A 27,273-nucleotide genomic window follows, 5' to 3' on the forward strand; every position below is an offset into this window, starting at 1 on the left:
AAGTAGTCATGAATTTGAGTCACAAAAAGGAGTGTACTGTTTTTGCACTCAGAACTAGCTAGTTACATTTCTCCACAAGCTTGTAGTTCAACACTGCCTTCAAGATGGCTGATGATAGAGATCAAGCAACCGATCAAATGAAGTTATGGAAAGAGGGACGAAATTCTAAGGTTTGTACTTTTTTATTATCATAACAACTTGTTGAGAAATAGGTGAGATGTTGTCCAGGACCACATTTGCACCCCTATTACTCAGTACACATGAGGTATCCTGACAATTTTTCTAACATTAGGTAGCTTCAAATGTAATCTACTGTAGTATCCAATTCCTAAATAATTTATTTCAATTTGTGTTGAGTGAGGGGGTCAGGAATTAGGCTGTTAGCCAATACTGCTGTACTGCTACTAATTTAGCACTTACAGATGGAATTTTAAAAGAATGCCGCAGTGCAGAAACTGTACCAAAGGAACTGAAGCTGCAGTCAATGGTTTGGACTAAGTTATTGTCCATAATGAAGAAAAAAGGAAATTAAATACAAAAATAATGTTTGCAAATGTGTGTTACGGATATATTTAAAAGTGTGTACAAAATAACTGTGCAAATGTTCTATGCTAATGCTAAGATGCATCCCAAAAGATTCACATGGATATGGGACACTATACTGCGGTATTTCTACGTAAAATACATCTTCTTTTGTTGGAGTCATACAAGCACTCCAATTGCAATATTTCTTTGAAAGCAGTAGCTAGCAAGTGCAGACTCACTAGCAAAATAATTACTGTCAAACATGTATGCCTTCAAAAATAAGTCCCTATTGAAACTGATGTAAATGGATACAACCATTAGAATCATGTCATATATGGACTAGATAAATACGTTTCTAAATTAGGTTACATATTTCAGTTAAAATGCAATAATTTTGATAATGGCTATGCAATCTTTATTATTGTATTTAATTTAAAATATTGTAATAACATTTTTAACATGTTTAACATGATCTTATACACATTTGACATGATTCCACTGTTTTTATACATTTGAACCAGTTGTTTGGTGTGATTGCATGTTTATTATAGCTTTATGAAGACAAAATGAAAGGATGGGGACTAATGGGACCAAGGTCTAGGATAGGCACAGGTTTATTTTGCTCAGGCTACTAACTTTAGCATTATTTCACCGAATGCTAGGAAAAGATTCCTGTTTACAGAAACACCCCAGCAGCAATTAGACCAACTGTCATGTTCAGGAACAAAACAAGGTTATTCACCTTAGAGATTAGAACCAGCGACATTTCGTTTACTGGCCCAACGCTCTTGACTTGGCTACCCACCATCCCTGCTGACATGTTAATACTCTGTTCCAAAAAATGAAGGGAACACTTAAATGACACATTGGGTCTCGATTAACTAAATATATTAAAGATCAAAATCTTTACTGTACACTGTGTGAATTCCATCACAGCAACTCATAATGGAAATCACAGGCTGTTCCAACTTGAATTCCATCACAGCAACTCATAATGGAAATCACAGGCTGTTCCAACTTGAATTCCATCACAGCAACTCATAATGGAAATCACAGGCTGTTCCAACTTGAATTCCATCACAGCAACTCACAATGGAAATCACAGGCTGTTCCAACTTGAATTCCATCACAGCAACTCATAATGGAAATCACAGGCTGTTCCAACTTGAATTCCATCACAGCAACTCATAATGGAAATCACAGGCTGTTCCAACTTGAATTCCATCACAGCAACTCATAATGGAAATCACAGGCTGTTCCAACTTGAATTCCATCACAGCAACTCATAATGTGACTCAGTAGTGTGTATGGCCCCCACATGCCTGTACGCACTCACACACCTCCTGAGTACAAGGTTCGACAGACTAGTTGCTGTCGTTGTCTAAAGTCCACCTGGTTGTGTTGCAGATCTAGACGATACCTAACAATTCCAGCTGCTACTCAGCTGCCCCCCCCACCCCCCCCCCCACCCCGGACAGTTTTTGACAACTGCTGATGTAAAAAGGGCTTTATAAATACATTTGATAGATTGATTGACATAACAACAGTTGGCTAGCACGTCTGTGCAACTATCCAAGGATATGTCATCACTGATCCACTGCCCAACTAGTCATGCTGGATGACATTGCAGGCAGCATAACGTTCACCACAGCGTCTCCAGACACTTTCACGTCTGTCACATGCTCACTGTGAACCTGCTCTCATCTGTGAAGAGAACTGTTCACAATCACTTATGTTTCCTAACTGGACAGATTGATATCCCTGAAGTTTAACTGATTTGGTGTAATACTGTGATGATTATGTGTTCCCTACATTTGTTTGAGTAGTATTGACTAGTCAGTTTTTTTACAAAAATTGGAAGGGGTGGACTTTGTTTATTTGATTTAGAGATGGGCACAAGCTGAAGTTCATTGCCTAACTGCTCTTTAGCCTTATGGACTCATGGCTATCTAATCATTGCTGCTGAGGAAGGATAGTCATACGACAATATTATGCAAGTGTCACAGTTGTGGTGACAGGACACAGGCACAGAGTGGTGGTTGAACTCAAAAGAAACAAAGCGAAGCAGCAGCAGCAACCACCAAATGACACTGAGCATAAACAATAATCCACACCAGGTATGGCAAAAGGCCAAACTTTAATAGGATCCCCAATTGGAGGCAATGATGTAAAGCTGCCTCCAATTGGGGAGAACAAAAACAAATGTGTGAAGATGCCTTGAAGCATCTATCTCTGCCAGGTCCTGACTATGGGCCCTAGCCCAGTGCAGAGATGGCTAGGGGCACAGCAGAAGCGTAGCTAGGATCACAATACATTCGGGGCTTAGCCCACCCCCCGCGCCCCACCTGGGACAGAAAGTACAGGGTTTTGAATGTACATGTGGAAAATGTCGATGAACACGCTAGTGGCCTACATGTCTACAATGTCATAATGCGCAATTGCAATTATAGATGAATAGATCAGGGCCAATTTTGTTATGTTTTAATGTTTTTGGTCAATTTGAGACCCGGGGCTATTCATAAAAGATCTAGGGCTGGAGCCCCGGACGCCAAGGCCTAACGACGCCACTGGGGCACAGCCAGGACCTGACAGAAAGATTGCTGATAAACAATGTAAAATGACAAATGTTAACTGTCAGATTCTTATATAATTTATAATGGTATGCACATTGCATATTGAACTATTCTATCTAGAAACTGCATGATTCAAATTCATGATCATTTAAAGTATAAAATGCAAATCGCATCATGTCTGACCTTTACCCATAGAATACATTCTTAGCAAATGTAACTTATATAGACTACTTATACTGTATATTTCAATTTGAATCTTGTGTGGAGCCATGATTCTTGAGTGAGTAAATTATATTTATGTCATTGCTTTCTCCTTCAGAGACCAGACAACCTGACCACTGGGGCTGGTCATCCAGTAGGGGACAAGCTGAATGTTATGACAGCTGGTCCCCGAGGGCCTCTCCTGGTGCAAGACACCCCGTTCATAGATGAGATGGCCCACTTTGACCGCGAGCGCATCCCAGAGAGGGTGGTTCACGCCAAGGGTGGCGGTGAGTGTCCAGCATTAACTACTGATTAATTTAAAGTTAATTAGGTTAGTCATTAATGTCAACCAAGTCAATGGTGAATACTGTCATTATTAGCATAATTCCTGCTCACCCTGTTTTTTCAGATTTCTTTTTCTATTTTCTCACTCAATCACACAAACTCACACAAAAAAGACACAAAATACAGACAGACAAACACAATACTATAACAATCCCCACACAATTACACAACCATCACCATCATCCTATAGTGTTAACACCAGGTTGAAAGAGTCCATGAAATCACATCAAATCCTGACACTCTCATCCACATAACAGGAACAGGGATACATTTTTCCAATCCTCAACTGCCCAGTGTTGGTGGTCAGCTGCTTTTTCTTGTTTTTATATGTTAGTGGTGGAACTCAGTGTGGTTGTTTGTTGCACTAGTACATATTTTGCAGTACTGCAAATATGTTGTGTGTTTCGTGACGCTGTTCTGTACACCGCTGTTTTGCTGCACCATTCTTTGCCTGTTTGTGTACTGCCTCTTAGCTTGCAAGATTTTTTCCATGTGCCTACCAACTCTCCCATCTAGAAACTGTTTTAATCTACAGGACTGAACACATTTTTTATTTGTTGCATCGTTCTTGGTAAATCTTAGACACTGTTGTGCATAAAATACCGACTAAGCTGGACCTAAACATTTGGTGTACCTAATGAACTGGTTAATGAATATATGCAATCAAAAAAGGAAAAGCCATTGATAGAGCATTTACCATGCTCTTAAATCATACAAAAAATATGATTGTAAAATTCATCTCTTTGAATTGGCCTAGTAGTATATACAAGTTATGAATATTTCACCAAATTTTTTCTAATAATAAGTTCACTGCTTACCCTGGCAGTTGGATGGAATGCTCATAACCTAAAATAGCTTTACTAGCTGTCCTATAGTTAAGCTATAATGCTTTGGTAAAGGCCTATGTACTGGTTCTTTCTTCACAGGTGCGTTTGGGTACTTTGAAGTGACACATGACATCTCTTGCTACAGCAAGGCCAAGGTGTTTGAGCATGTGGGAAAAACCACTCCAATCGCCATTCGGTTCTCCACTGTGGGTAAGACTCCTCTCCCACTTCAACTCTGATCAGTGATTCAGGTTTTTAGTTCAAGGACCACATCAGGATTTTGAAATATATAATGTGCATGGATTATGTTTATTTTTATTTTTTTATTGCATTTGAGTTCACTCTAACTTCTCTATAAAACTGCTACAAACATATCTGCACAGTTACATTTGTTTCCTCAAGGACAGGCATAAGCAGTATGCAACAGCAAAATAATTGTCTGCAGAAAAATCCTGGACCGTTAATTGTGACTTTTGATTAACTAAACATTCCAAATGTGTCCAACTAATGCTTTTATAACAGATCTGACTGACTCATAACAGATGGCTGGACAGTTGTTCCCCCTGGCCAAGCAAGCCAAACATTGGTTATATAAGCACCCCATGAGGAAATAGCAATGTCTACATGATTGAGGGTGTTGATCTTCAGTGAACCTCAGTTCCCTACAAAACTGAAAATTGGGAGGAAGTTCACCTTTCAGCAGAACAATAAACCCAATCTCAAGGCTTTAGCAACACTGTAGTTGCTCAAGAATAAAAATGTGAATGTCCCACTGTGTCCCAGTTAGTCCTGGGGCTGTATTCACAAAACATTTTAAGACTAAAAGTAGCTCCTAACTTGCTGATTTAGGAGTAACTCTTAAATATAAATGGGTGTGTCAGTCCTAACTTTAGGACTCCAAAATTTTTGGTCCAAGAGTATTTCACAAAGCGTTTTAGTGCTAAAATCAGCTCCTAAAAGTTAGGAGTACTCAAGAGGACTCCTAAGTCACCAAGACCAAGCTCCAAACAATCCTAAAAGGGCTGCCGCCAGCAATCTGCCTTGTAATCAGGTCGAAGTTTTAGACACATTTATTGATACTGAGCTTTTAACAAGTTATTGCCATTATCGCGAGGGTGTTATGATCATAGTAGAGCTACTCAGGGATGCTTTCACTTCACCAACAAACAGAAACAATCTAGTAACATCAGACATCAAGGTTGTGACAACACTACGCTACTTGGCCACAGGGAAAATGCAACAATGCAGCGCAGATGAACTATGTCCAGCACTGGAAAAAATTAAGAGACCACTCATCTCTACATGTATGGCTGCCATTCCATTCCAGTGTCTGTTAGATTCCAACACAGGCACAACTCCTTCTACTTAATGAGGTACTGTTTAGGTGATGACCTGAACCAAATCTAACTTAACGAGGAAAAGTATAAAAACCCCTGTTGTGGTCATCACTATCCTCTTGCAATAGGACCAGCTGGGTGGGAAAAAAAGAATAACTATTCAGCATGACAAAAGAGTTGAAAAGAAAAGCTTTGAGTGAGGAAAAGAAGGGTTCAATTCTAGTTTTACTGGCAGAGGGATACAGTGAGCGTCAGGTTGCTTCCATCCTGAAAATTTCAAAGACGGCGGTTCATAAGAACAAGGTCAAGCAACAGACATTGGGGACAACAAAGCTACAGAATGGCAGAGGGCGAAAAACGACTATCCACTGACCGAGATGACCTTCAGCTTATTCAAATGTCACTCAACAACCGTAGGATAACATCAAGTGACATAAAAAAAGAATGGCAAACAGCAGCTGGGGTGAAGTGCATGGCGAGGACGGTTTGAAACAGACTCCTAGGGGCCGGGGTGAAGTTGTGCAAAGCTAGTAAAAAGCCCTTCATCAATGAGAAGCAAAGAAGAGCCAGGCTGAAGTTTGCAAAAGACCATAAGGATTGGACCGTAGAAGAATGGAGTAAGGTAATCTTCTCTGACGAGTAAAAATTTCAGCTTTGCCCAAAACCTGATGTTAATGGTTAGACAGAGACCTGAAGAGGCCTACAAGCCACAGTGTCTCGCACCAACTGTGACATTTTGTGGAGAATCAGTGGTATGAATCAAGCCAAGTACAAGGATTTCTTGGAAGAATACCTGCTTCCTTCTGCTCTGACAATGTTCCCCAACTCTGAGAATTGGTTTTTCCAGCAGGTCAATGCTCCATGCCACACAGCCAGGTCAATCAAGGTGTGGATGGAGGACCACAAGATCAAGACCCTGTCATCTCCAGAACTGAAACACATTGAAAACCTCTGGAATTTGTTCAGGAGGAAGATGGATGGTCACAAGCCATCAAACAAAGCTGAGCTACTTGAATGTTTGTGCCAGGAGTGGCGTAAAGTCACCCAACAGCAATGTGACACACTGGTGGAGAGCATGCCAAGACGCATGAAAGATGTGATAAAAAATCAGGGTTATTCCACTAAATACTGATTTCTGAACTCTTCCTTAAAACGTTAAGTTAAAACATTAATATTTTGTTGTTGGAAAATGTATAGGAATTTATTTTCTTTGCATTATATGAGGTCTGAAAACAATATGATTATTTTGACCAGTTGTTATTTTCTACAAATAAATATTCTAAATGACAATATTTTTATTGTAATGTCAATGAGTAATGTCAGTAGTTTATCGAATAAAATAAAACTGTTCATTTTACTCAAACACATACCTTATGAATAGTAAAACCAGAGAAACTGATCATTTTGTCAGTCAATCTCAGTCATCGGTCAGTAGAACATTACATCATACAAAAAATGCCTTCCCCAGACCCAATATTGTATGACAAATAATTTGGTTTCCTCATGATGTTTGCCAACTACAAAGAAACAAAGCCGACGTCATGTCCATAGCTCGGTCACCCAGTGTAGTTGGTGGTGAGACACATAATTGCACAAATTATTGCACCATCAAAAGTATAATGCGCATTTCTTTACAAGCTGCCAGACATGTAAGAAACTGACAATTAGCTGAACATATCTTAACTAGTCAGTATATCCTTATTGGTTTCATGTTTAATCAGTGACACTTAGCATATATTTTAATTTTAATATCTTTATTTCAATATGGCAACACAACACATTCTTCTACATTATTGCTATGATGAATTCACTGACAGAGACCCCTTTCCTTTCAGCCAATCACTGTGGGCATAGTAAGTCAGTTTGTTCGTGAAACACAAAATCATCCATAGCTACCCCGCCCTTCCTTTTAGCTTAAGACTTCTCCCTGTTCCTTATTAAAAGTTGGTCTTAGCAGATTTGTTTAATAGGTTTTAAAAGGAAACTCTTAGCTGTAAACTTCTAGCGCTGTTTAGGAATACTCCTTGTGGTAAGACATAATGTTTTGTGAATATGGCTCCAGATCTCAATTCATTGAGAATCTGTGGCACAACTTGAAAATTGTGGTCCATAAATGTAATCCAATCGACCTGAACAACCTGGAGATTTGCCGAAAATAATAGGCCAAAATCACTCTGACGCTGTGTACAAAGATGCTTCATACTTACTCTCCAAAAATATCCAACACAACTGCAACAGTAAAAAGTCATATTTTTTAGCTAATCAACATTCAGGGGTCAACCACCCTGTCTGTAATGTATAATGTATCTTTAGTCACTGTAACGGCTGGCAACATGTTCTGTGTGTTTTGCTTCTAGTTTTCCTGTTTCTATTTTCAGTCTCGTTAGCGTATTGCTTTCACCTATGTCTCATTAACCCCTTGTTTAGGCCCTATTTAAGTTCCTCCTGCCCCAGTGTTTGTTGTTGGTCATTGTTGTTATATTGTCATAATTATGTCTACGGCTGTGCTGCTTGTGAGTCTTTCTGAATTAAATTACTTTTGCTTTTGAGTACTCTGTACCTGTGTCCTGCAACCTCCTCAAATCGTGACAATCACCTTCAAAATGATTGGCGCTTTTGAAGAAATCTACCAAAAAAGGCTGTGTAAATTAAATTAAATAATGAAATAAGATAGGGCAAAGACCCACAGGAAATGTCATACAATACATTGTAATCAACCAAAGTTTTACAGTGGGGAAAAAATTGCTTTTAGTAATTCATGTGACCTCCCATTGCAAGGAGAACAAATAATGACACTGACCCTTTTTTTTATTTATTATTTATTTATTTTGAGAATTTAGTCGAGATCATAATGTTAATGGAACAAAACAGCCCTATAAAAATTAAAGATCCACAACCAGATTTCACAGTATGTTCAAAGTTATTTTCTGCAACTGCACTGTTCTTAATGTTGGTGTACACAACTATTCAAAGTTTGGGGATTTTTAAGTGAAATAATAATATTTTATAGACTGACTAACACAAACATTTCCATAATGTCATAGTGGAAAATAAAATCTGCAAATTTTTCTCAATTAATTACAAATGTAAAACAGAAAATATTTTTTATCCCCTTTAGTTAGTATTTGGTAAAGTTAACTTTGGCAGCAATTCCAGGCATAAGTATATTTGTGTAAGTGTTTGCATCAGGACAGAGCTATTATTTCCAATTCTTTGGGAAATTGCACAAGCTCCGTGTAGTTGAATGGAAATCTTTGGTGAACAGCAATTTACAAATATTTGAACATATTCTCAGTTGGATTGAGATCCGGGATTTGACTCACTTGGGGACATTCACAGACTTGTCCCCAAGCCACTCTAGCATCGTCTTGGCGGTGAGCTTGGGTTGTTTTCATACTGAAAGATGAAACTTCACTCCAGTCTGTGGTACTGTGTGCCCTGGATCAGGTTTACCTCACGCTTGACAAGTCTTCTAGTCCTTGCTGCTGAGAGGCATCCCCATAGCATGACTGCTGCCATCTCCAATTAAAACTTGCCCACTATCTCAAAAACTGGACACCTCCATTTAATCACATTTGTAAATCAACTACCTGCAAAGCATGTAAAATCTCTAAGACGAATATGTTGTTTAGAAAGAACATAACTAATACAGATTTGATTTAGTTTTACTTTATTTGTAAGGATCCTTATGGGTGCCAATCATTTTGAACGTTTCTAGGTTTCTCTCAGAAATTGTATTATTATAAAATCATATAGTTTTCAAAATATTTTTGCTTTCAACATAGCTCATTACGTTTACCTCATTATTGCGGTGACTGTACATCATTAATCCAGCATGGAATAAATAATAACAATTATTAAATACCCCAAAACAAACTCCTATATTGTTCATTCTGTAAACAATGTCATATTGTGTGTGTGAGTTTCTTATGGTCATATTTTGTCCCTGTCTCCTGTAGCTGGGGAATCAGGCTCAGCTGACACGGTGAGAGACCCACGTGGCTTTGCAGTGAAGTTCTACACTGAAGAGGGCAACTGGGACCTTACTGGCAACAACACACCCATATTCTTTATCAGGGACGCCATGCTGGTGAGTTTGGACTCATGTTAGTCAAAGATTGTGGCACATGAACCGTGCATACTGAGACAAAGCGTGCTGTAAAACATTCTATTTATTACTACCCTGGACGTAGGGGGGTTGTGTTCCAACACACAAACAAAGCAATTGCTTGGGACCCCGTGGGGACAGGGCCTTCTTGCTGCCTAGTGGCAGGTATTATAAGCTGGCACTAACTAACAATCCTGCCCCTGTTTGGATGGTGCTGAACTAATTTCTATTGCCCTCTGCTAGACACTGTCAATATTCCACAAACTATTAAAGTTAAACTATTGGCTGCTATGATTAAGCACTGAAAAATACTGAAAAGCAGGACTCTATTCCAATGCCTCATTCATTATATTCTGTAAATGGATAGGTATTATTTATTTTGTGTTATCTTCAAATACAACAAAACTATTGTCACATTTCTCTGTTATCCCTTTTTCTGCACAGTTCCCATCCTTCGTTCACTCTCAGAAGCGCAACCCCCAGACTCACCTGAAGGATCCAGACATGGTGTGGGACTTCTGGAGCCTGCGCCCTGAGAGTCTGCATCAGGTATGGATGCTCTAATCTCCAACATACCTGTAGATTTGTTGCTTTTCAGCGATATCCACTGCTTTGGTCACAAAATAGGTAATCCACATGAATCGTGTAGAGCCGATGAGAAAATATTTCAGTATTCCTTAAACATTCTGTATGCAGAAATATTTCTGAGTTCAGAGCATGATGCCAGATTCATAAATAAAGTCCACTTCACCAAGCATATTACCTAAGACAGGCCAACGATATAAATTCCAATGTCACACCTGAACACCATCCACCTGCCTAACCTAATGGTTAATTTATTAAAGGTTAATTTACTTCCACTTGAAAGCATGTGCTTGGCCACCATTTGTCCATGAATTACATACATTTGTGTTTTTTTCAGTGGGGGCTCGACAGGGAGAATTTCCCAGTTTCCATACTGTGGTCAGATATTTACGCACCTCAATTTGTCCTGGGGTAATATTACCACAATGCAAGCACACCATGATTGACTGCATGAGAGAAATGGTTCAATGTGCCATGCAACCCAGGTCTACTAAGGCTTTGAAGGCCGGGGTGGTGTGCTTACATACTTCTTATCTTTTAGTTCCAAAGAAAGAGTGTAAGAAGAGGGGGATTGCAGTAAATTTTAGCATGGTTAAATTAGCAACTTTGTTCCTGTTGATTGATCTCAATTAATCAATCAAATTTATTTTATAAAGCCCTTTTTACATCAGCAGTTATCACAAAGTGCCTTTACAGATACCCATGCCGAAACCCGAAAGAAAAAACCCAACAAGAATTGATGTTTTCATCTCTCATCTCTGTGAAGGTGTCTTTCCTGTTCAGTGACCGTGGTATTCCTGATGGCTTCCGTCACATGAATGGCTACGGCTCCCATACCTTCAAACTGGTTAATGCCCAGGGTCAACCTGTCTACTGCAAGTTCCACCACAAGGTCAGAGAACCAAAAATGTTTTAGTCAACAGGATAATACAGGTGTAATGACATATACTACAAATACATGTATAAAGGAGTCGACTTTTGTATAGGATGCCAGTAATGGGGCTAAAATAGAGAAAGTTAAAGTTCTAATAGAGAATACCAAGTGTGTCCAAAGCTTTCATCAAGGCAAAGGGTGGCTACTTAGAGGAATCAACAATATGACACTTTTTTGGTTACTACATGATTACATTAGGTTTTCAGTGTACCATTTCTAATTCAGTAAAATTACAGAATTGGTCAGAATACTTCTGCAAGACACCGTATTAACAAAATATTACACATTCAACCCAAAATAACAAACATAAAAAAAGGTTTGCTACTCTCAAAAGTTATAGAATTAATCTTAAATCAACTGGGACACATCTGTGCTCACGGGTTTCAATAGGTTTCCTTCAGAATTTCATTGAATCAAACCAGTCAGTCTCTATGGAGTGGTCATTGTAACTGAGCCCCCTGGGTGGAGATCCTTCTGTTCAAGCAGGAGTGTTAAAGTATTTGGCTGTGATTAAGCAAAGCCACAATGGGTGCCACACCATTCTTTTTCTTCTGACCATACGTCATAATTATATTTGTGACGTATCAAACCTGAAGTGTTGTACCTCGTTCCTTTGTTCCATCCATCAGGGAACAATGGTAATATACAGTGGAGTTAAAAAGTCTTGTGATGTAAAAGAATTAGATGAAGATAAATCATGTCATAACTTTTTCCACCTTTAATGGGACCTATAACGTGAACAATTCAGTTGAAAAACAAACTGAAATCTTTGAGGAAAAAAAAAAAAACAAAACTCACAATAACCTGGTTGCATAAGTGTGCACACCCTTAAACTAATACTTTATTCAAGCACCTTTTGATTTCATTACAGCACTCAGTCTTTTTGGGTAGGAGTCTATTAGCATGGTTGATCTTGACTCTTCTTTGCAAAAGCGTTCCAAATCAGTCAGATTGAGAGGACATTTCCTGTGCACAGCCCTCTTCAGATCAACCCACAGATGTTCAATTGAATTCAGGTCTGGGCTCTGGCTGGGCCATTCCAAAACGTTAATCTTCTTCTAGTGAAGCCATGCTTTTGTGGATTTGGATGTGCGCTTTGGATCATTGTTGTGCTGAAAGGTGAACTTCCTCTTCATCGTCAGCTTTCTAACAGACGCCTGAAGGTTTTGTGCAAAAATTGGCTGGTATTTGGAACTGTTCATAATTCCATCCACCCAGAGGCCCCGGTTCCAGCTGAAGAAAAACAACCCCAGAGCATGATGCTACCACCACTATGCTTCACTGTGGGTATGGTGTTCTTTGGGTGATGTGCAGTGTTGTTTTTGCACCAAACATACCTTTTGGAATTATGGTCATAAAGTTCAACCTTGGTTTCATTAGACCAGGGGTGTCAAACCAGTTCCACAGAGGGCCGAGTGTCTGCAGGTTTCTCCCATAAATTGGTTCCCAGTTCAGACCTACACAACCAGGTGAGGGTAGAAACTAACCAATTAGTGACCTAATTAATCAATCAAGTACAAGGAGAGAGTAAAAACCTGCAGACACTCGGCCCTCCGTGGAACCGGTTTGACACCTCTGCATTAGACCATAACACATTTTCCCATGTGATTTTTGGAGACTTGATGTTTGTTTTTGCAAACTTCAGCCAGGTTTGGATGTTTTTCTTTGTAAGAAATGGCTTCCGTCTTGCCACCCTCCCCAAAGCCCATTCATATGAAGAATACGGGAGAATGTTGATACATGTAGCACACAGCCAGTACTTGCTAGAAATTCATGCAGTTCCTTTAATGTTGCTGTAGTCCTCTTGGAAGCCTCCCTGACCAGTTTTCTTCTCGTCCTTTCATCAATTTTGGAGGGACGTCCAGTTATTGGTAATGTCTCTGTTGTACCATATTTTCTCCACTTGATGATTACTGTCATTACTGTGTTCCATGGTATATCTAATGCTTTGGAAATTAATTTCGACCCTTCTCCTGACTGATATCTTTCAACGATAAGATCCCTCTGATGCTTTGGAAGCTCTCTGCAGACCATGGCTTTTGCTCTGAGATGCAACTAAGGAAATGTCAGGAAAATCCTACTAGAACAGCTGAACTTTATTTGTGATTAATCAGTTTAACTTTAAATGATTGCAGGTGTGTAAGGCCTTCTATTTAACATGAGTTTGAATGTGATTGTTTAATTCTGAACACAGCATAAGTGTGCACACTTATGCAACCAGGTTATTGTAAGGTTTTTATTTTTCATTTTTCACCCTTGAAGATTTCATTTCTGACATGATTTATCTTTGTCTCATTCTTTTACAAGAACCTGGCATTTTAACAGGGTTGTGTAGACTTTTTATATCTACTGTACATAATCTACAGTTTTCATTAGACATAGATCAATATTTAAAAAAATAGTGACAGGAGTTCTTAGAAACTCATTGCAACTTTCCTCTGCTCTAATGTTAGACCAACCAGGGCATCAAGAATTTGAAACCTGAGGATGCTAAGAGCCTGGCCTGCACAGATCCGGACTACGCCATCCGAGACCTGTACACTGCCATCGCCAACAACAAGTTTCCCTCCTGGTCTGTATACATCCAGGTCATGACCTTTGAGCAGGCTGAGAAATTCCAATGGAACCCCTTTGATCTGACCAAGGTAATATAAAGCCCTCATACTGTACTTTACACTTTGGACATTAAATACAGTTAATCTGCTGTTTTATTCCTGGCCTCTAATCATGAATCGAATTACATATGGGACATCAGGTGTGTGCAGTAATTGATCAGGTGGAACAGAAAACAACCAGGCTTTGGACATTTACATTGAAAGTGGAATACCCTTCACTCAGACAAAGACCTTGATTGAATCCATAATGCTGAATACTGCACCACTGAAATGTAATGTAGCTGTTAACTCAACATCCAATCTTAGTAATGTTTGCATGATAAGTAAGGATAATCTTAATCACCCAAAAGATATGAACCCCAATGACAGTTTTTAATAATAGGAAAATCTAGATTTATTTTAGTTTTATTGCCTCTTCAGACAGATATGGTCTTGTCTACATTTTTATATTTTCTTTCTGCAGGCTATTCACCAAATATACTGATAGACTAACATGAGAATTGGAGTTCTTTTTAGTCCTCTAAACACACTTTGAAGGAACAACATTTGTTCCATGGAGCTTCAACCCACCTATTTTTCCATCAAAACACAGTCCTTGCTACTGTCACTTTTGGTTCACAAACTATTTCTGACATACCCTTAAAACTGTATAATTACCTCCTGCCCTAGGATTTATAATTGACCTTGTTTTTAGTGTGTTTTTTTTAAATAGCTTTTAAATACCAGAGGCACTTACTCCACATAAGTAATAAAAAATCTGTCAGGGGTCTGAGATCTGCTATGGTGTCATCATAGATTCTATGAAAGATAGTATGGTTGTCAACCTCAATAGCAGTTATACAGGTAATTTTTTTAGATGATAATAAGTTATTCATGTTTACATTTTTTATAAAATGTTTGTCTTCCAAGCAGTGTGTGCTAAGCAGTAGCAACTTTTATCTCCTTAGGTGTGGTCTCACAAAGAGTACCCCCTTATTCCTGTGGGGAGGTTGGTGCTCAACAGAAACCCCACCAACTATTTTGCTGAGATTGAGCAGCTGGCATTTGACCCAAGCAACATGCCCCCTGGCATCGAGCCCAGCCCTGACAAGATGCTGCAGGGGCGTCTGTTCTCCTACCCAGACACGCACCGCCACCGACTGGGTGCCAACTACCTGCAGCTGCCCATTAACTGCCCCTTTAGGACCCGTGTGGCCAATTACCAACGCGATGGGCCCATGTGCATGTTTGACAACCAAGGTGGTGCTCCCAACTACTTCCCCAACAGCTTCAGCGCACCTGAGACCCAGCCCCAACATGTGGAGACTAGGTTTAAAGTGTCCCCAGATGTTGGCAGGTATAACAGCACTGATGACGATAATGTCACACAGGTAATGTACCTATGTAGAAAGAATGTGCAGATATGTAGGGGAATACTCAGACGTGCACTGACAACAAGTCCAACAGCATCCATTGTCACGTTTTGCAGTTAAAAGCAAGCTGTGACAGATTTTGACAGGTTCAGTCAGACATAAGCAAGCTGCGGATCCAGAATTATAAGCTTGGCTTCAATAATAATAAGAACTTGCAAGACTACTTTTTGCTGAAAACATTTTAAATACTTTTAATTAATCTGCTGTCTCCTCCAAAATGACTGTCGGCTTTAAAAAATATGAGCAACAAAAGGCAGTAAAAAATTAAACACTGGTAGAGGTATATTGTAATTTTCAGCTACAGTTGTGCTTTTCAGACAATAAGTTTGCATACCCTGGCAGAAATTGTGACATTTTGGCACGGATTGTGAAAATATGACTGATCATGCAAAACAAACTTTTATTTAAGGATAGTGATCATATGAAGCCATTTATTTTCACATAGTTGTTTGGCTCTTTTGTAAATCATAATGATAACAGAAATCTTCCAAATGGTCCTGATCAAAAGGTAACATACCCTTGAATGTTTGGTCTTGTTACAGTCACACAAGGTTACACACACTGGTGAAATGGCAATTAAAGGTGAATTTCACACACCTGTGGCTTTTTAAATTGTAATTAGTGTCTGTGTATAAATAGTCAATGAGTTTGTTAGCTTTCACATGGATTTACTGAGCAGGCTAGATACTGAGCCATGGGGACCAGAAAATAACTGCCAAAAGACCTGCGTAACAAGGGAACGGAACTTTATAAAGATGGAAAAGGATATAAAAAGATATCCAAAGCCTTTCCAGTCAGTACTGTTCAATCACTTATTAAGAAGTGGAAAATTTGGGAAACTCTTGATACCAAGCCAAGGTCACACTGCAAAAAATACACTCACCTACAGGATTATTAGGAACACCATACTAATACTGTGTTTGACCCCCTTTCGCCTTCATAACTGCCTTAATTCTACATGGCATTGATTCAACAAGGTGCTGAAAGCATTCTTTAGAAATGTTGGCCCATATTGATAGGATAGCATCTTGCAGTTGATGGAGATTTGTGGGATGCACATCCAGGGCACGAAGCTCCCGTTCCACCACATCCCAAAGATGCTCTATTGGGTTGAGATCTGGTGACTGTGGGGGCCATTTCAGTACAGTGAACTCATTGTCATGTTCAAGAAACCAATTTGAAATGATTCGAGCTTTGTGACATGGTGCATTATCCTGCTGGAAGTAGCCATCAGAGGATGGGTACATGGTGGTCATAAAGGGATGGACATGGTCAGAAACAATGCTCAGGTAGGCCGTGGCATTTAAACGATGCCCAATTGCCTCTAAGGGGCCTAAAGTGTGCCAAGAAAACATCTCCCACACCATTACACCAGCACCACCAGCCTGCACAGTGGTAACAAGGCATGATGGATCCATGTTCTCATTCTGTTTACACCAAATTCTGACTCTACCATCTGAATGTCTCAACAGAAATCGAGACTCATCAGACCAGGCAACATTTTTCCAGTCTTCAACTGTCCAATTTTGGTGAGCTCGTGCAAATTGTAGCCTCTTTTTCCTATTTGTAGATGAGTGGTACCAGGTGGGGTCTTCTGCTGTTGTAGCCCATCCGCCTCAAGGTTGTGCGTGTTGTGGCTTCACAAATGCTTTGCTGCATACCTCGGTTGTAACAAGTGGTTATTTCAGTCAAAGTTGCTCTTCTATCAGCTTGAATCAGTCGGCCCATTCTCCTCTGACTTCTAGCATCAACAAGGCATTTTCGCCCACAGGACTGCCGCATACTGGATGTTTTTCCCTTTTCACACCATTCTTTGTAAACCCTAGAAATGGTTGTGCGTGAAAATCCCAGTAACTGAACAGATTGTGAAATACTCAGACCGGCCCGTCTGGCACCAACAACCATGCCATGCTCAAAATTGCTTAAATTACCTTTCTTTCCCATTCTGACATTCAGTTTGGAGTTCAGGAGATTGTCTTGACCAGGACACACCCCTAAATGCATTGAAGCAACTGCCATGTGATTGGTTGATTAGATAATTGCATTAATGAGAAATTGAACAGGTGTTCCTAATAATCCTTTAGGTGAGTGTATATGGCTTATCAAGTATTTTTATCTTTTTTTCAGGTTAAAAACCCTACCATGCTTAAAATGTGGTATATTCTGTTTAACAAGTTAGATTATACTGCTTGTTTTTAGAATATATGCTTTGAATATCGTGTAACTTTTGTTGTTCCATTGACAGATTACTTCACTTATTTCAAGGAAATATCTCCTCAAATATAGTTAAATTGACTTGTTTCATTGGCAAATGTTTTGCAGTGCAGGTATTCTAAGAAAGATTTCAGCCAAAACTGCCAGAACAATTGTTGGTGATGCAAAGAAAAACCCACAGGTAACCTCAGGAGAAAAACAGGTTGCTCTGGAAAAAGACGGTGTGGTTGTTTCAAGGAGCACAATACATTGATACTTGAACAAAAATGAGCTGCATGGTGTTGCCAGAAATAATTCTTTACTTCGCACATGCCAGTTACAATATGCCTTACAACACCTTGACATGCCTCGCAGCTTTTTGCACACTGTAATTTGGAGTGACGAGACCAAAATAAAGCTTTATAGTCACAACCATAAGCGCTATGTTTGGAGAGGGGTCAACAAGGCCTATAGTCAACAAAATACCGTCCCCACTGTGAAGCATGGTGGTTGCTCACTAATGTTTTGGGGGGGTGTGAGTTCTAAAGGCACAGGTAATCTTGTGAAAACTGATGGCAAGATGAATGCAGCATGTTATCGGAAAATACTGGCAGACAATTTGCATTCTTCTGCTCAAAAGCTGCACATGGGACGCTCTTGGACTTTCCAGCATGACAATGACCCTAAGCACAAGGCCAAGTTACCCTCCAGTCTTTACAGCAGAAAAAGGTGAAGGTTCTGGAGTGGCCATCACAGTCTCCTGACCTATCATCAAGCCAATCGAGAGATCTCAAACATGTGATTCATGCAAGACCTGGATGCATTTTGCCTAGATGAATTGGTAGCTATACGACCTGCATGAAATACGGGCCTCATGGACAACTATACAAAAGACTGCATGCTGTCATTGATGCTAAAGGGGGCAATACACAGTATTAAGAACTAAGGGTATGCAAACTTTTGAACAGGGGTCAGTTCATGTTTTGTTTAATGATTGTACCATTCTGTTATGACCTACAGTTGAATGTGAATCCCGTAAGAAATAAAAGACGTTTTTTGCCTGCCAACTCATACTTTCTTTACAAATGGTACATACAATACCAATTCTCCAAGGGTATGCAAACTTTTGATCACAAATATATTTGGAATATAGTGTGTTGCTAATTACAGGGAAATAAACCAAAATTACACATTTCTCCAATTATAATTTTGTCAAAATGATTGGCATCCTGATTTTTTGGCATCATCATATTTTCCAATAAATAGGTGGTTCTTTAATGCATATGTAAACTTAATTTGAGGCCAAACCCACTGCTGTGTGGTTTGTCATACAGCTCCATTTCTACCAATATCCCCAGGTTCCAATCCTGGTGCCAACGCCATATAGTGAACTCCCAGCACTTCCATTAGTTGCTCTCAATAATAGCTTTTCTTCTCTTGCAACCCTTTCAAAAAGTCTATTGGCACATTTGTGTTGTGTGTTGCAGGTGCGTACCTTCTATACAGAGGTGCTGAATGAAGACGAACGCCAGAGGCTCTGTCAGAACATGGCTGGTGCCCTGAAGGAAGCTCAGGATTTCATCCAGAAACGTTGGGTGAGTTATCCTCCTACTCAAAAAACTCCCCCGGGGAAGACCTAGGACACGCTGGAGGGACTATGTCTCCCGGCTGGCCTGGGAACGCCTCAGTGTCCCCCTGGAAGAGCTGGAGGAAGTGTCTAGGGAGAGGGAAGTCTGGGCATCCCTGCTTAGACTGCTGCCCCCGCGACCCGGCCCCGGATAAGCGGAAGATAATGATGATGAATGATGATGAATGATGATGATGACCGTATAACACTGCATCATCATGCACAATAAAATTATTGTGACATGGCACATAGTACGTAGTAAGAATTAAGCAAAAAATCTTATATATAATATAGCAAAAATATAGCAATAAAATATATAACACTGTAAACTAGCAGCAATTTTAAAAAGAGTAGGATGGGGAATGTGAACAATATGGGTAGAAGAATTGAATATTATAGATATTATAGTACAGCAAAAATATACACCAATCAGCCATAATATTATGACCACTGACAGGTGAAGGGTAATAACACTGATAATCTCATTATCATGGCACCTGTCAGTGGGTGAGATGTATTAGGCAGCAAGCGAACATTCTGTCCTCAAAGTTGATGTGTTAGAAGCAGGAAAAAGTGTAAGGATCTGAGCGACTTTGATGAGGCCAAATTGTGATGGCTAGAAACTGCAGTCCTTGTGGGGTGTTTCCGGTCTGCAGTGGTCATTACCCATCAAAAGGACGGAAAAGCAGTGAACTGGCGACAGGGTCATGAGCGGCCAAGACTCACTGATGTACGTGGGGAGCAAAGGCTGGCCCGTGTGATCCGATAGAATGGTCATGTGAGCATCAGAACTGGACCACAGAGCAATGGAAGAAGGTGGCCTAGTCACGTGGATTGCCAGGTGCGTGTGCATTTTGTACCCGGAGAACACATGGCACCAGGATGCACTATGGGAAGGAGGCAAGCCGGTGGAGGCAGTGTGATGCTTTGGGCAATGTTCTGCTGGGAAACCTTGGGTCCTGTCATTCATGTGGATGTTACTTTGACACGTACCACCTACCTGAGCATTGTTGCAGACCACATGCATCCTTTTGTTGCAACGGTATTCCCTGATGGCACTGGCTTCTTTCTGTAGGATTGTGCCCTGTCACAAAGCAAAAATTATTCAGGAATGGTTTGAGGAACAAAACAATCATTTAAAAGAGTAGGATGGGGAATATGAAAAATATGGGTAGAAGTATTGAATATTATAGATACGATATGAGTGTAATATGCCTATGAATGGTACATACAGTACAAAAGAATATTCTAATATACATTGAATGTACATGGAAAGACATCAGAGCATTTGGAATGTTCATGTGATCAGTATGATCATAAATCAGTGTTGCTGGTCGAGGAGCCTTATGACCTGAAGGAAAAAACTTTTGTTTGTGAGTCTGGAAGGTCGTGCCTCGATCCTCCGGTAGCATCTACCAGATGGCAGCAGTGTGAACAGACCATAGCCTGTGTGGCTGTAGTCTTTGATGATGTTCCTAAGGCATCATGTATGGTAGATGCCTACCATACATGATGGAGAGGAGATGGCAGCCTATGACGTGCTCTGCAGACTTCACCACTCCCTGGAGGGACTTGCAATCTGCAGTTGAGCAGCTGCCGTACCAGGCCGTAATGCAGCCTGAGAGGATACTCCTAATGGTGCACCTGTAGAATTCAGTGAGAGTTTTACAGATATACCAAACTTTTAGTTTCTTGAGACATGCCAAACGTCTTGAGTCTCAGTCATCATTACTGTCATTGTGATTGTCGACAATGACAATGGTATAACCCCAGAAGAAGCAGAGCAAGCAGACAAAGCATTCCAAATCTCGTTTGCATGCTTGACCAGGTTAGGTCCACACTAGGTTCCTTGTCATGCAGCTTCACCAATTGTTTCCCACCAATTATTTATGAGGGTGTGTTTCAGTTTGGGTTATGCTTGAGCTGACCTTTTTAGTTCATGGGATGTACCACAACCGCAGGGGCCCATTCTCTGGTAGTGTGGTTGGAAACCATTGAAGCCTATGGATTGTAGGACCCTTTTCTAACAAACTGCCATGCTCATGATTTTAGTTGTGAATAAGCAGGGTGGTGTTTTCGTAACATAAACAACATGTTGCTATCTCATGTAAGCTACCACAATAGCACTGGGGTAAGGAAGGTATGCTTATGACTAGCTATCATAATCCAAAGCTGTAGAAATATAGTACTTCCCAACATGACGTACCAATAAATAAAAGAGAAAGAAATAAGTTACAGCCATTGCTTTCCTAAGCGTAACAAATAGGGATAAAACTGAACCAAGAACAACCAAGCAAAACCAAGTTTCAACCAAGAACAAAGCAAACAACTTCATGGTTTTCCTTGGTAACAATGGGTTCCATATACAGAGAGCATAAAACGTGATTTTCTTCATCTTGGTTAAAAAGGTTGCCATTGTGTTTTCACTGATTCAACATGGACAGTGACTGTGTCTATACCAACAGCCTGTGTAGACTATTTGATTCTCCCATGTCTCTCCCTTATATTTCTGTAATGTTTTTCCTTATTTGGTGTTATCGTTTCCTGTTTGACTGCAACCAGTTCTTTTTCTTTGGGATTGGATTGGCAGTCATTGCCCTCTGTCCCCTCGTAATAATACATTTATTTTTCCTTTTTTCATTGAACACAGTTTGAAGACATTATTTTTCACACATCCTAAACAAATTCAGCAATAAAAAACCTGAAGCCTAAACAGACCTTTAGATAAAAACATGGACCAGACCCAGTTCTTCCAGTTAAGCTGAGATGAAGTCTGTCAGCTTTGTGATGCCAGCTCTGGGTAAGGCACTCTCTTAGCAGCAGCTATTGTGCTGGATTGCGTAGGCTCTTCTTGGCAAAAGACTGCTTTTTCCTCCCAAACTGGCCTCTCGTCCTCAAAACTACCGTCTTGGCCATCTCCTAAATCCTTCTCCTTTCTGTCTTGAGTCTCCACTCTACCCTTCCACTCTACTCTTCACGCTTTTAAAATTAGGTTGACAATATCCGTACATCGTTCACTCAGCCTTGTGGAACCACTGGTCCCTCACACACAGAACTTGGGCACACATTAACTGCTTTTTCCCTGCTCCTAGTTAGTGATGGCTGGCCAAGCAACATTATGCCCTCTTCACTATATCCCCTCTTCACTTCTCCAGGCTATATCAGGAGTGTCCAGCGTACTTCAAAATGGCCAGAGAATCTCCCCTTGCCTATTCTTTCCAGGACACTTGTGCACACTGTCTCCACCCAACTCTCCTCTTACCTTTCTCAGAATGATCTCCTCCACCTTAACAAGTCTGGATTCAAATTGTGCCTCTCCAGTGAGACTGCTCTCCTCTGTGTAGCCCTTTGCATTGCCCAAGCTAACTCTCTCCCTCTGCTCTCATCCTCTTTGATCTGTCCCCTGGCCTCTTAATGCTGGTGTTCCCCAAGGCTTGGTTATGGCCCTCTGCTCTTCTCTCTATACCACTGTAACTCATTGACAATACACCAACCCACCTCATGTTCAACCTTCTCAAGTTCTCCCATTTCACCCTGCTTTTTCGCACACCACAATGGCGTCCAGTTGAAACTCAAATCCGCCTAAAGCTTATGTTTCTTACCCTGGAGCCTGAAGAGGGGCTTGTCCTCCCTACCTAAACTTAATAGTCTAACCCCACTTCCCTCCCTGAGCTTTCCCCGCCACTCCTTCGATGCAGTTCCCAATCCACACAGTCAGAATTCTGCTCTGCCTTGGTGCCTCAATGGTGAAACCAGCTTCCCTTGGAGGCTAGGATTGCGGTCTCTACTTATCTTCAGAAAACATCTGAAAACTTGCCTCTTATAGAGTACTTGGTTCCACTTTCAATACATCTGTCTGTTGTCTTTTTGTTAACTTTTTATGTTTTATGTTTATTATTTCTATAGTCTTCTTTCCAGGACCTTTGACTATAACGTTGCCTTTGCCTATAACTAATTCATTGATTAGAAGGCACTTACTGCTAAGCTGTGCTGTTTTAAAATGTATGTACTTACTGTAAGTCACTCTGGATAAGAATGTCTGCTAAATAACTAAATTGTAAATGTGGAAGGCAGCAAAGTACAACTGTTTCATAATGCTAGGGTCCAAAGGGGCGTAATGGGGCAGAAGTGGGTGAATAGGTAGCCTGCTTCTCTTCACAAGCCTTACTCAAAGTTTTGTTGTAGCCCTGCACCAGCTCACCTGAATGAAGCAGTAAAAGGCATGATAATTACTTGAAAGGTTTATGCAGGTGTGCTATTTCTGGAATACATCTAATACATGGAATTGCTGAGGGTCTACAGTAGAGGTATTCAAACCACTGTCCAGAAGCAATGTGCAATATGGTGTTTATATCTATAATCTTGGTTCCGTAAAAGAGGAGAACATGTACGACAAACAGGGCCCCTGCTATCATGGCACAATGTTTAGAAGACCTGAATCTGTGTGTAGAGAGCTATAATTATATGACACCAAATCCTGTTCTACCCTTTTACAGTTCTTATACTGAGAAGTGGGAAATAAATGCATCTACTTTATTTAATGGATATGCAGTCTCAGATTTCTTTAATATTCATATTATATACTACTTTTTATTTTATTTTGAACATTTAGAGGTAGTACAGTATCATGGCACAGACTAATAACTGGCCTGTCTAAAGCTGTGATCTTGGTATTAAGGGTAATCATCTTAATAAGAATGAATAAGAATCATGTTAAAAAAGTCTAAAATCAATTATAGAATCTGTGTTATTCTGATCCCCCAAAATAATTGAACATACTCCAGATGTAATTTATATAATTTTTTTTAGTACGAATCAATCTCTCCTACACCATATATTGTGGCTGCCATATAATCATCATCTTACAGTGTAATGTCTAATAATGCATATATTTTCCTGCCATAGTTTTCAACCCAGTTCTGATGCACTCTCCCTTTTATAACTTCCTGTTTGTCCAGGTTCAGAACTTGATGGCTGTGCATCCAGACTATGGGAACAGGGTGCAGGCAGTACTCAATAGTGCTGAGCCCAACAAGGTAAGCCCATTTGGTTTTTCAACAGAGATAAAGCTGAGTCAGGTTGATGCAGGTGCATATACAAATCATTTTGATTATATATCTGGAGAGAAAATATCATAGTATATTTAAATAAATTAAAGGACTTGTTTATCGCAGATCCTTCGAGACGATTTCACACATTAATCAAAGTGTCTGTAAACTCAACATCAGATCTTATTAATATTCACTTGATATGTTAACTATCATCTTAATCACCCACCTACTGTAGACAATAATCACAATAGGGTGCATCTGGTTCTGTAAAATGGCCTAGTATTTCTTGGCCATTATATGACCATGCAGAGCAATAATCGGACCCAATAACCTCCACAAGATGCCTGCCAATACCACTACAGATCTCCCACCATGGCACAGAGGTGGCGATTCAATTCTTTGTTTTTTTTTTGGTCATTAATCCCAAACTATTCTGTTTATTGTCCATCTATCACTGTTGGTCTAGTTCCATTCGTGACCACTGTTCATCTTTGCCTTTAAAATTTGTCCTTGTTCTGCATTTGCTGTCATGATTTTTAGAATGTTCACCTTGACAGATAGAATTTTCTTGCAGTTTCTGGATCAATACATCTGCAATTCGAGCACTGATCATGTGACATCTTTGAAACTCTGTTAGTTCCCTCATGTTGCTTTGAAAACTCAAAGATCAAAGTGCTTATTATCAATCCTTTATAGCTGAAATGTACTAATATGCTAAATGGCAATCAACCTAATGTGATCTCTACTGCTGCGTTTGTAATTGTGATCTAGGAACTTCAAAGTAACAGTCCTTTTCCAAGCATTAAAAAAAAATCCACCCAATTTATTTAAATGAGCAAAACATTTCCATCGGCGAGGAAAGGCGATCAGGGTATATGGGTACATATTTTGATCACGACTAGAAAATCCCAGAAATTGAAAATGTGGGAAATACTTGGAGCAACATTTATCAAAATTGCTTGCAAATTTAGATAACAATTTTGTACCTATCAAAATACTGAAATAACAGAGGATCGCACATTTTTATCAACCACCACTTTAAAAAGGGTAGGTTTATAAGCATTCTTTGACAACTGTCTATTTAAAAATTGCTTTAGAATTGATATTTTATTGATTGATCACCTCTCTTTCTCTCCCATTTCTCTCCTACCTTCTCCCCCTCTTTCAGGACGCTGTGAGAGTGTACACCCGTGGAGGTGCCTCTGCCATTGCTGCCTCCTCCAAGATGTGATGCCTTCACTACTTCCAGAGGTTCCTGTGGTAGCACTTGCCACTGCTGTAATCAGAGTAACAAAATCATATTAATCATCATTATTTTTATAGTTTCTCAAGCTACATATTGCACAGATGATTAACATGTTGTTGGTGTTAAATTTTTTAAATGTTCACCTAGAAATCAATGTACTTAAATCCAATGCTATTCAAAGAGCCATGCATTTATTTAGTTAATAGTATAATTATACTGATGGTTAGCTTCATAAAAAGGTAAGAGTTAGCCCAGCAACAAAATATATACAACACATGAAATTTGTCCTACTAAACAAAAATACCAATGTTTTTTTTAACTGAGAACTACTTTAGAACATCTATTCAGTTTGCCTGGATACCTAAACTCCTTGCTCCAGCCAAATGCATCTCTGTACACTCAAATATCTTGGTTTCTTTTCTACAAGGGCCCCGAAGACACCTTGATCAGGGAACATTTATTACATTTGTCTGTGCCTTTGTTAATGTGTTTAGATATAATCTAAATGAAAACGACCCTTTGCTTTTAAATCAATGTGTGAAAAGTAATAATGAATTCATAACGTACAGAATTGATCAGATAAAATGTTACAAATGTTTTCTTTGCTTAGGCATTCACCATATGTCTTGTTTATTTAAAAAATGTAGATCAAACTATCAGTGTTATGATTCAGTCAAGAAAGAATGTTCTCGCAGCCAAATGGATTTTGGGTCAAAAACAAATCCCTAACACTTTGTCACCATGGCACAATAAAGGGATTGTATTGACTTTTAATCACTTTATAAAATATTCAGATACAAAGTGTTTTCTGTTTACTAGTGTTGATTTGTCTAAATACTTTTTCTGTTAATTACAGAATCACTGTAGTTGTATTGGGTTAGTATAGAGTTAGCAAAAACACCAATGTTTCCTGTGGAGAAAACCTTTCTTGATGCAGTTTTGAGATCTTGATCTTTGATATTTTTCAATGTATTAAAATAAATCGGAATGTAATTATTTTATTCTGTGTGGTATAATGTAGGCCCTTCTGTGTGGTTTAATTTAGGCCCATTTTAACTCAAGAGTATGCAGGCTTTAGCTCTAGCTCAGGAGTTTTATTTATCAACCATTGGTTATCACACATTTTTGTGTAAGCCATAGATGGGATATTTTTCATCAGTAAGTTGATGCAATTCAGTTGATACAGTGCTGTGAAAATTGCTTAGAACACCTGATCAAATTCAGTAAACTACAATGGTGATTGACTGAGAGTTGTCGATAAAAGCTATAATTGTATGCAGCCATTTCTTGTTCAAAAGATTCAACTGTATAGGCCAATATGTATTTCATATCCATTGAGATACATTGTGGCCAATGGTATGTACAGAGTAAAATACCAGCAACAATTGAAAATACATAGTGACCCTTGATTTTTTAGCATATAATTACTCTATCCATTCTCCTGAATCTCACAAGACAGTAATGATCTGACTAATATTCTACCAGCAGCACTAACGATGACGTTATAATAGTATTGTAATGAGTAAACCTTCAGAATAAAAGCACCAATGTCAATATATTACATAGTGTGTAATATGCTCTAAATATGGTGATGTGTAAAGATAGACAATTTAAATAAGTTTTCTGATAAATACAAAGAGCAAATATCAGAAGAATTATAAAGGTTTAAAATGAAAGAGTAAAGGGCTGGT

The 27,273-nt window shown here is 39.4% G+C and overlaps 1 protein-coding gene across 1 annotated transcript; it reads left to right on the top strand.

Annotated features, from left to right (window-relative positions):
- Positions 1 to 45: 45 nt before the first annotated feature.
- cat (catalase) lies at positions 46 to 26,581 on the top strand. The gene is made up of 11 exons (XM_010903071.3): positions 46 to 170; positions 3,418 to 3,589; positions 4,574 to 4,684; positions 9,771 to 9,901; positions 10,364 to 10,468; positions 11,271 to 11,396; positions 13,892 to 14,083; positions 15,001 to 15,423; positions 19,146 to 19,253; positions 24,244 to 24,321; positions 25,505 to 26,581. Exons 1-11 carry the CDS (start codon positions 105 to 107, stop codon positions 25,565 to 25,567), a joined length of 1,575 nt encoding a protein of 524 aa, XP_010901373.2. The 5' UTR covers positions 46 to 104; the 3' UTR covers positions 25,568 to 26,581.
- The last annotated feature ends 692 nt before the right edge of the window (positions 26,582 to 27,273 follow it).

This window comes from Esox lucius, chromosome 19, assembly GCF_011004845.1.
Source record: "Esox lucius isolate fEsoLuc1 chromosome 19, fEsoLuc1.pri, whole genome shotgun sequence".
In the NCBI taxonomy this organism is placed as follows: Eukaryota; Metazoa; Chordata; class Actinopteri; order Esociformes; family Esocidae; genus Esox; species Esox lucius.